Raw genomic sequence first — 10,719 nt, 5'->3', positions numbered from 1 at the left:
CAAATCTCTCTCGCAGTGGTGAGATTAGCGACTTGAAAAATCAGGTCTTCCGGCATGGTCTGAAATAGGTAAGCAATTGCTGCGACGTTCTTCTTTGCGTCGACAATCACCGGATTCGTCAGCTCAACCACCTCCCACAGACCGTGAAGATTGAAGATTGCCTTCAGTTTCACCGCCCAAATCGTATAATTTGTTTACGTAAGAACATGGTATTGCAATGGAATCGTCATGTAGTTCTCTCTATTGTTATTTGTCGGTGCCGATGTGCCCATCTTTGATCTCCGGTCGTACTTCCTTCCATATCGATAATCAGAATCCAGTCCTTTGGATTAATTGAGCGATTAATCTCATTCGCTCTGATACCAATTGAAACAGGTACCAGGGATTCAAGAAAGATGATAACGAACAAACGAAGTTTTATTATAAACGAGAAAACGGAATTTAACAAAAATGATACAAGCCCTAACAACTATATAATATAATGGAGACATGTTTACAAAATTACAAAACAGACCCTGACTTTATTTGGAATCACAAACTGACCCTGTATTTAACATTATAGACCTTCGATGGATCTATAACACAATATCGAGTGACCTTTTCCAACCCGATTCTACCACTATTCAAAAGATTTTTCAAAATAATCAACAATCCAGGGTTGTTTATTTGGAACACAAGTTTCCCATAAGTCTATAACTAAACTTGACTACTTCTCTAAAATATCTTCCCACTTTCAAGTACTCAAGATGCTGTCAAACCAACTAGCTAAAGGTGGGGCACATGTTACCAATAAACTCCTCGTTCTTCAACTTATATATGATGCACAACGTGCATACAATATAAAGCAAATATTCACGTGATTAAATGATTCATTCTCTCTGTCTCTCTCTCTCTCTGCTAAAACACAATGAAAATCTATTCCTACCTACGCAGAAATAGTTTTTTCCTAGAGTTAATTTATTTTCTGTTTATTGCATCCTTAGGCTTTTCTATTCTCCGATCATTGGATGTAAAAACTCCAACTTTCAAACCTAGGAACTTAGACTTATTCTTCACTTGTGTCTCTGCAGCCACTGTTACAAGCTTGTCCACCGTAGAAATGGAGGTATTTTCCAACACCCAACTTGTCATATTGACCATTCTTATGCTCATAGGCGGCGAGGTGTTCACTTCGATGCTATCGCTCTATATCCGTACGCTCTTTTGTAAACCATCTCTATCGCCAGCTTCAAGCGGGCACCTCATTAACGTTGATCCAGAAAGTCTTAATAACGATAATAATAATATGTTGGCTTTGAAGTACAAGTCTTTAAAGTTTTTGAGTCTTGTAGTATTGTTTTACTTACTATGTGTTCATCTTTTGAGCATGGTTTCAGTTTTTCTTTACATAAATTCCATCTCAAGTGCAAGGGATATACTCAAGCAAAAGAATCTGCATGCAGTCACTTTCTCAATCTTCACAATAGTTTCAACCTTTTCAAATTGTGGGTTCATTCCAACCAATGAAAACATATTGATCTTCAGAAAAAACTCCGGTCTTTTATTAATCCTCGCCCCTCAAATTCTCCTAGGTAACACTTTCTACCCTCCAGTATTAAGATCCTTGATTTGGACCATAGGTAGATTCACAAAGAAAGAAGAAAGTAGGTACTTGTTAAGGAACTCAAAAGGGTTGGGATATCATCATCTTCTTTCTTACAAACACTCTTACCTTCTTGTGATAACGGTGCTGGTTTTTCTTATGGTGCAATTTATTTTGCTTTCATCAATGGAGTGGAGTTTAGGGTCTCTAAGAGATATGAATGTGTACCAAAAACTGGTTGGGATCTTGTTTCAGACGGTAAACACTCGGCATGCTGGCGAATCGATTGTCGATCTCTCCACCATCAGTAGTGCCGTGTTGGTGCTGTTCATCATGATGATGTTAGTCACTCTTTTTCTTCCACAATATCTTGCATTATTGGTACTTGTTAAAGTGAAAATTGACTACGCATGCTATGAAAAGGTTTGAATTCGTGTCAAAAAGATTTCAGTCCTTTATTCGTTCAAAAGTATCAAGAATAACCAGGCACGCTATACTTGAAATCGTGTAGCCCGAACACGACTTGGTTAATTCATTTATCTAAATGTCTCAAATGTGTTGACGGATAATAATAAAGTTGTAAATGTTCTAATTGGGTTGTTGAAGAATAATATATGGCCCATGTCATAAACATGTTGGCGGGTCAATCTCTTAAACTAAACAAGTTAAACACAAACACGACTTGCGTGTTAGCTAGACTTGGAAACCTACAAGGTAAGAGTATTTTCGTGTCACGTTTGCGTTATGTTTCTGGTTGTATTGTAAATTTCTACCAAGAAATCAAACACTTGGTTCAGTTTCTATACTAATAATTAGAATCTTAATCGTTTGTTGTGACAGGTGTAACTTAGAAACCCTTACAACATAATTTCCTTTTTAAAACGGCCAAATTAAAAACCCTTAAAACCTACTTCTAGAGTTCTTTTTTTACACCAATGTCTACGATTAAAGTAGAAGACTCATTTAGCTAGGATACATGTGTAATTTATTTCTTTGGTTATTCACATCTTCATTAAAACACATGTGTAATATGCACCGATTCTAATCTTGTTTAATACAATAATAAGTTTCAAATTGATCGTATTTATAGATATAAAATATGAACTTTTTTCGAATGAGGGCCAGATTTTAAGGCTTAATCACTTGAGAGGTTGGAATTTTTTATTTTTTAAAAGAGGGTTATCTCCCTTTGTAACGGCGAGGTTTTTAAACATATAGGACGGTCGAAGGTACTAAGGGAATATACATTCCGTTTGTTGTACAATTTACATTCCCTGACGACATCCGACATGCATCCCTATACATTTTACCCAACACCGCCACCCCCATTTTAAAAGAAGTGATTAAACATTAAAATCCAGCACACTTAAAAAAAAAAGAAAATGGTAACATGTAGAAGCATGGAGTCATAAGAAAACCCAACTTTTGGACTCATAATTTATGACTTGTCTTATCTGTACTGCTTCCTATGGTGCAATATAGGTTTGGAAGTATGGAAAACTATACATTTTTTACATTTCTACACGTTTTTGATCGAAGTAAAAAAATTAACAAGCTAGCAAATTGTGTAGCAAAGTCATGGAGAAGGGTGCTTGAATAATTATTTTGTTGCAGGTATCTTCCGCCGTACACCACATTTTTACCGGTAGGAGCAGGGACATGTGAGCAAGGGAGCAAAAGATGTAGCAAAGTCATGGAGAACTTAAAATTCTCACAACTGACATATTTGGTCATCTTTATCATAATTGTTTGCATAACCGAGAGGAAACAGATAGTCAATGATCCACTCAACTTTAATGTTTTGAACATTGTCTTTGAAGTTATAAGGTAATGATATGACACCCCTTCCCCACCCACCCAACTTTAATTCACTTGATATTTTGAAGGGACAAAACTTAATTTGGTAAAGTTTACACGGAAGGGAGTCCTACATTTCTCCATTTTACTCATTTTAGTGTTCCCTGAAAAGCATGTGTCATCATCATAGTTCCCCCCCACTTTGATTTATTTTAAAATACAAGAAACTAATTATTTATTAACTAAATTAACATGAAGCAACATGTAAAAATAATAAAAACAAGTAATGAAACAACTAGTTGTCATATAGTTGATTTGCAATTTTGTAATGCCGTTAAACTTTGATTTCCTCTAGCACCGACACGTTTTTGTTTTTAAAGTACATTAATTTTTCCTCAAAAGTCACCAACTACTTTTTATTACCATAGTTCTTTGATAATTCGAAATCATCATCTAAACATTTAAGGGTTAATGTTGGATTGTCATCGTCGAAGTGTTGTTTCCTTAACCGGTTGTAAGACTCTTGATGATCTTCACTATGCACATTACACATAACTAGTTAAAAATAATAAATAAGTTAAAATGCATTAATAACTGGATCGGTCAGGCCTGGCTTGCCCTTAAAATGCAAAGGAACCAGGTCTGGCCAAAGCAAAAACATATCTAACTTAAATTTTTTTTTTAATATTTTCTATGTTTTTGAAGTAAAGCTATTATATCTTTATATTTCTAGTAACTTTTAATAATAAAAAAAATAGTTATAAACTTAAAAATAGGACCTCCTGGGGTGGTGTTTCCATTCTCTCAGCCGGCTTCGCTTTCCCCGGGTTTCACTGATGTCCAACTCGTGCCCTCTTAGTGTATTTTATTCTTGGCGGGGATATAAATGCGTATATCGCATAATTTATTCCTGCTTATTACCATTATAAAATTCTTCAAACCTGTAGAGAATAATCTGGGATTATAACATGTTACAGTGCATATGGAAATGTTGGATTGTCAACAGGCTATAATTGTGGCCGTCGAACGGAACCAAATGGAGGTTGCCAAAACAAGTGGTATGGGTTCTCGGGGAAGTTTAGTGACGAGGGCAAAGTAGTTATAATTCTAGTGATGATTTTTGGCAGGTTGAAGAAGTTTAATATTAATGGAGGAAAAGCATGGAAACTCTTGTGACGAGTAGTCATGGTCTTCATAATACATATACATTTAGCATAATAAGTTATTGGGATATTTTTGTAATGGCTTTCCTCTTAGCTCATTTAGCTAGATATTTAACCTGCATAAGTCTTGCATTCCATTTTTTATGATGTATAAGGTTAGACCCGTTTTACACGTGTTGATAATAAAATAAAACTGATAAAAATAATTACACATGATAAAACATGAAAAAAAATAGTACTTTAAAGTATTTTCTTCTTTTTTGCTACAATTTAATTTAAGAATACATTTTGACAATTGGTTTAACCATCGTAAAGTAAAATAATAAATACTCTTTTCACTACTAGAAAACATGCTAATTTGCGACATCAGTTTTTGTAGCAAAATTGTGTCAAACAACCAATAGCCACAATTTTTCGACAATACAGGTTTGAGAGAAAAAAGGCGTGGCAAATCTAGTTTCTGGAAATTTTGCTACAATTTTTGCTGCTGATTTACGACAAATATTAGTTGTCGCTAATGGTGCCACAATTGTACCACAATAGTGTTTCCTACGAGCTAACAACAAGTTTGTCACTGTTTTGTTTAAATTACTAGTAATAATAATAACAATGACATTAACAAAATTAACTAATCAGTAATGACAAATACTAAAATTTAAATTCAGACAAATTGCCACAAAATGTTAATAAACTTGCTACAAAACCTTTAAAAAATTACTATAAACTTGCCACAAAGGTTAATAATGCTTGCTACAAACTTGCCACAAAAATAGTCATTTGCTAGAAAACCTTAATAAAGTTTTTGACATTGTTGCCACAAAACCTCAATAAAAACTTTGACAGACTTGCCACCAAACATTAATAATAATTTCGACAAACTAGCCAAAAATACTTAATATAATTTGCGACAAACTTGCTACAAAATCTTGAAAAACATTTTTTGACAAAATTGCGACAATTGCTAAAAAAGTTTTTTTTTAAAAAAAATCAGATTTTTACTACACAAAAATGCAGTAAATTTCTAAAAATTACCAAAAAAATACTGTGTACAACATGAAATAAAAATAAAAATAAAAAATCCTAAAAGAAGACATTTTTTTTACAAAACTACATAACATTTACCATTTCTAAATAGTTAAAAGTTAACATTTATTAATACATAATGAAAGTTGTTTTACTTATCCGCGGACATCATTTCTTCCATCTGTTTTTTGGCCAATATGATTGTTGAGCATACTCTTGTTTATGTACAACCCGTTCTTATTCAAATTGTTCCTAACGGGTTTCTGTGTTTTGTCGGGACTCATGTTATTTTTTAGCTCCACTTGAAATTTTTGAAGCTAAAATTTATCAAAAGATGCATAATTAATACATATGAACCAAAAGATATTTTTCACATATTAACACATATACAAAACAAAATGGGCTCTTATTATTAAATATTATTTGTTGCATCCACACGTCAACCTAACAGCTGGTCGATCTAAAAAAATATTTCGGATTTCTAAACTCATAAAAATCAACTAATGCACATACACACATCCACAATGCAACATGTAAGGCCCATTTTGTGTTAGGCTTTCGTATTTGTATTTTAAGTTTTGTTTATGTATTTGTTAGTTTGTTGGACTTGTGTTTATGTTTGTTTGGGCCCAAGGCCATTTGTATCTGAGCCCATTAGGCCGTTCATAATCAATAGAAAGTGTATGAGCACACACTATATATAGTGTGTGTAACTCATACACACATAAATTTTTGCAAAAACCTTATCTTTACAACTCTCAAACTCTCTCTTCTCTCTCTTTCTCACGGCAATAACACACACCAAACAAGATCTGAGATCTCTGTACTCACTAGTGATTTCCGCTAGCTAGGGTAGAGTTTGATCCAAGTTAACTAGTAATAGTGTTGTTAGATCCAGTCAAGGGACCTACAATTGGTATCAGAGCTTTCGGGCTCTACTAGTTGTAGATCTTGGGTCACAACCTTGGATTTTGGTCTTGTTTGTGTTGAAGACGGATTTTCAAGAAGATTTGTGGGTTACGGGTTCATAAAAGTGAAGAAGAGTGTTCATAAATTCATAAATCTTCAAGTGTTCTAGCTTCGGGTGTTAAAGTTTGTGTGTTAATTTGTGAAGATTCAAAGTTTAAAGCTTCAAAGATTAAAAAAATTGGTGTTGAAAAGTGTTGAAATATGGGTGTTTATGAAGATTCATAAAGGGTTAAAAGTGATTGAAGTGACATACATAGGAAAGACACTTTTGAAAAAGGTGGCAGGAAAGTACCTTTTGTACTTTCCACAAGTACAGATTCATTCGAATCAGTGTTTATTTGAATCGAATCCAACGTGTATTCGAATCGAATCTCCAAGCTGTAATCTAATCGAATTCAAGAGTTATCGAATCGAATCAAGTCAGCTTAATTGAATCAAATACTAAGTGATCTAATCGAATTTCCAGAGTAATCAAATCGAGTCCAGATTAAATTCTAATCGAATTATATACCTTAATCGAATCGAATCGAATCCCCATTCGATTAGATTAGTCCATCCGATTAGATTTTAATCTCATTCGATTAGATTCATCCATTCGATTAGTTTAACAAGCCATTCGATTACATTATACTTAAAACTTTTTCTCATGAGCTGCTTATCTGTTCGATTACCCTTCATTCGATTACCTTTCACTCGAATACTCCATACTTGTTTTTTCAAGCAGTCATATTGTGTTTGTGTTGATCTTAAAGCTGTGTAAGCAATGGCCAATCCAATGGAAGTAGTTAAAAATGATGCTGTAAGAGGTTATAAGATATTTGAGAACGAGGCTGGAACTACCAACAAGCCTCCAAAGTTGATGAATTGGGATAATGATTTTGAGAAATTCAAGTAGCGATTTAAGAACTACATTAGAATTCTTGATTATAACCTTCTTAGACCACTTAAACAAGGTCCATACAATCCCACAACTACATTTGCTGATGGTGAAGTTCCTAAGCCTACTACTGCCTATGATGACAATGATAGGAAGTGTTTTAGTGACGATCAAAAGGCCTTTGGTGTTCTTAGTGTTTGCCTCTCACGTGAAATTGCACTAACCTTGAAGGATCACACCACATCTAAAGGTCTTTGGGATGCCTTGGTAAATAATTTTAAAGGAAATATTGAGATGCAAAACAACAAGATTGGAACGTTCGGGGGAGAATTAAACATGTTCAATTATGTACAATGAGAATCAATTGCTAATCTCATTCAAAGCTTTGAGACCTTGATTACAAAGATCAAAAGAGCTGGTATTGAATATGATTAGGTTGAAATCAATGACAAGTTGCTTAACTCCTTTCCTTATGCTTGGAATAGTAGTGTGATCACAATAAAGAGAACTACCGATATGCAAATCACCACCCTTGCTGATCTGACTTCCATTATCAAGTTATTTGAGGTGGATGACAAGTTGAGGATGGGAAATCATATCAGTTCTCTCACCCAAGCTGGAATAGCTACTAAATCAGGTGTAAGCACTGCATTCCTGAGTCAAGCACACCCCGCAGGTCAAACTGCTGCATCTACTCTTAAGACTACTGCCGCACCTCAAGCACCATCAAGTTCAAGTTCCTTTCAAGATGCACTTTACAAGGCCGTTGAACAAGCCCTAAGAGCTTATGGGATCAAGAAAACTGCATGCAATCAAGCTCACTCTGCTCCTCAAACCATTTCACCTGATGACTCCAATGTGGCACTGTTTCATGCCTTTATGGCAGGCCACAAGGAGTTATTACAAGGAAAGCTGCTTCCTCCTTCCTCTGAGCGAGGAGACCTTCCCGAGATCAACAAGAAGGATCTCAAGAAAACGGACATCAAGTACCAGATGGCCATGGCTGTTCACCGAGCTTCAAACTTCATGGAAAAGTATGGGAAGAACAGTTTCAAAGATGGTGATGGGAAGAGTATTGGGTTTGAGAAAGACAAGCTGCATTGCTACAACTGCAATGAAACAGGTCACTTTGCAAGAGAATGCACCAATCCACCAATGGCTGTTAATGACATCAAGATCACCGAGATGTCTGACAATGAGGGTGCCAAGAGACACGACAAAAGGCCCGTTCCAAGTTACCCCTCGAAGTCAAGATTCCCAAGAATCGGTCAAGGAAGTGGGTCCAAGGGAAAGTTCAAGTAGAGCTCAAAGGCCATGATTACAAGAACTGCTGATTCAACTCAACCAGATTGGGAGGATGACCAATTTGAGGAGTTGAAGAATCCTCTAACCTTTATTGGAATGGCCTTCACTGATCAAGAAAGAACCTCATCAAGCCTTGCTGTTGGAACACCTGCACCTACCTTTGTCATTCCCGAGGTACACAAACTTTTCTCTCAAGCGTGTATTGATAAAGTTATGCACTATGGAACTCATAATGCTGCCATTATTGATGAAAATCTTAGCCTTAGATGCCAGAACGGTGATCTAAGAAAAGCTGAAGATTTATGCCACTAGGATTAAAACTCATAATAACGATATGGCTAAAATTAATGAAAAACTTTCTAAGCCGAAAAACTAGCTAATCACCATGAAAAAGAGTTGTGGAATTGAATGCTAAAATTGACAAATTAGAGCTAGATTTAGCCCAAAGGAAAATAGCCATTGAGAAATTTGAGTTAGCTTCCGATAAGCTTAATGGAATAATTGGGGCATAGATTGGGGTAAAAGTAAAGACTGTAATAGGTTATGATCATACTGCTGTTCCACCACCTTTTAATGATAACTATACTAGTCTTCCTCACTTTAGATTCAACACCCCACCTGAGGATGAAATGTTATATGGTATTGGTTGTGCCAAAACCAAAGACATTTTTTCATGCTGTTCCAAAGACGGATGATCCAATTCTTCCTTCAGTTAGTCCTGACGGTAGTTCATCTTCTTTGGCAGGTCGTGTAGAAGAAAGTGATTGTGGGGAAACTAACAAGGGTTATGGAGACAAAAGGATTTTAAATTCACGTTTTGATTCATGTGTGAATCTAAAATAATCTTTTGATAACCCGGTCTATAATAATAATAATAATAATAATAATAATAATAATAATAATAATAATAATAATAATAATAATAATAATAATAATAATAATAATAATAATACTTGGAGAAATGTTTTGAACAATCATGTATCTTGTAAAAGTTTTGATGTTGGCACTTATTTTTAATAATTTGAATGAAAATGATGTTTCTACTTCTGATAGTGAATATGAAACTATTTTTATGAGATTGTTCATAATAGAAATGTGCAAGAAACGGGGTCTGTTGAGACAAAAAAACCTAGTTGTTCACCAAGTGATTGTAAAGTGGAGGGAGATAGAATTAAAGAAAATTGTTTTGAAAATGAGAAACCAAGTACCTCATGTAAATATGTTCCAACACATAGAAACAATTTTTATCAATCAACCAATCAAGCTTGTCATCCTCAACTATACAATCAATTTGATAACAGCTACTATGGGATTCATCAACAAGATTATATCAATTCATTCTATTCAAATGTTTTTGATGATTGGGGTTATATATCAGATATTTGTTTGTTCCTTTCCAAGCATCACCTTATTCACCACCACCAATTATCATAGTTCTGACAAGTTCTATAGGGATAACAGAAAGATACTTTGTTATGTGTGTGGTAACCCATCTCACCTTGCAAGACAATGTAAGAACTGGCATAGAAGGCAACGAGAAATGAACAGTCAGTTTAATCAAGTTCGTTCCAGAGCTACACCAAGCTCAAGAAGAAGAAATGATCAATCTGATAGTTCTGCCAGTGAAATGGATTTGATATCCAAAAATTAGAAAAACAATAAACCTCTTTTCTGGATAACCAAAAATAAGAGAGCAAAAAGGAATTCCAAGACTGAAAAGTAAAGGAGTTCTCCAAAAAGAAACAACAAAAGGAATCTGACGATTGAAAAATCCGAAGATTTTATGTTAAAACCAAGAAGAAGACTATCAAGAAAATCTTCCAAAACCAGGAAACTTGCACGTGCATGGATTCCTAAGGACTGTTCTTTGAAATCAAAAGAAGAGGAAGATGGAAAGAAAAGACTTGAACAAAGAGTTACTGAAGAGCTGAAAAGAAAAGACAGTGTCCTAAGAAAATATGGACGAAAAGTGGGATACTTGGTGGAACATGGAATAAAGTTTG

General features: G+C 34.8%; 1 protein-coding gene across 1 annotated transcript; it reads left to right on the top strand.

The window, feature by feature from the left end:
* The first annotated feature begins 763 nt into the window (after positions 1 to 763).
* Positions 764 to 4,702, top strand: LOC143589150 (cation transporter HKT1;3-like). The gene is made up of 3 exons (XM_077069991.1): positions 764 to 1,923; positions 3,197 to 3,409; positions 4,357 to 4,702. The coding sequence occupies exons 1-3, from the start codon at positions 908 to 910 to the stop codon at positions 4,553 to 4,555; spliced, it is 1,428 nt and encodes a 475-aa protein (XP_076926106.1). The 5' UTR covers positions 764 to 907; the 3' UTR covers positions 4,556 to 4,702.
* The last annotated feature ends 6,017 nt before the right edge of the window (positions 4,703 to 10,719 follow it).

This window comes from Bidens hawaiensis, unplaced genomic scaffold (genome assembly GCF_021521415.1).
Source record: "Bidens hawaiensis isolate Kalapana, Puna unplaced genomic scaffold, B.hawaiensis_p1.1 tig00037253_1, whole genome shotgun sequence".
In the NCBI taxonomy this organism is placed as follows: Eukaryota; Viridiplantae; Streptophyta; class Magnoliopsida; order Asterales; family Asteraceae; genus Bidens; species Bidens hawaiensis.
The sequence above is the reverse complement of the archived record's forward strand: the minus strand, read 5'-3'. Positions and strand labels throughout refer to the sequence as shown.

Excerpts from the sequence above, each read along its gene's own strand:
- LOC143589150 (XM_077069991.1), top strand. The coding sequence starts at position 908 with ATGAAAATCTATTCCTACCTACGCAGAAATAGTTTTTTCCTAGAGTTA. Across the intron at positions 1,924-3,196 it reads GTGCTGTTCATCATGATGAT|GTATCTTCCGCCGTACACCA; the intron begins GTTAGTCACTCT and ends ATTTTGTTGCAG. Across the intron at positions 3,410-4,356 it reads ATTGTCTTTGAAGTTATAAG|TGCATATGGAAATGTTGGAT; the intron begins GTAATGATATGA and ends AACATGTTACAG.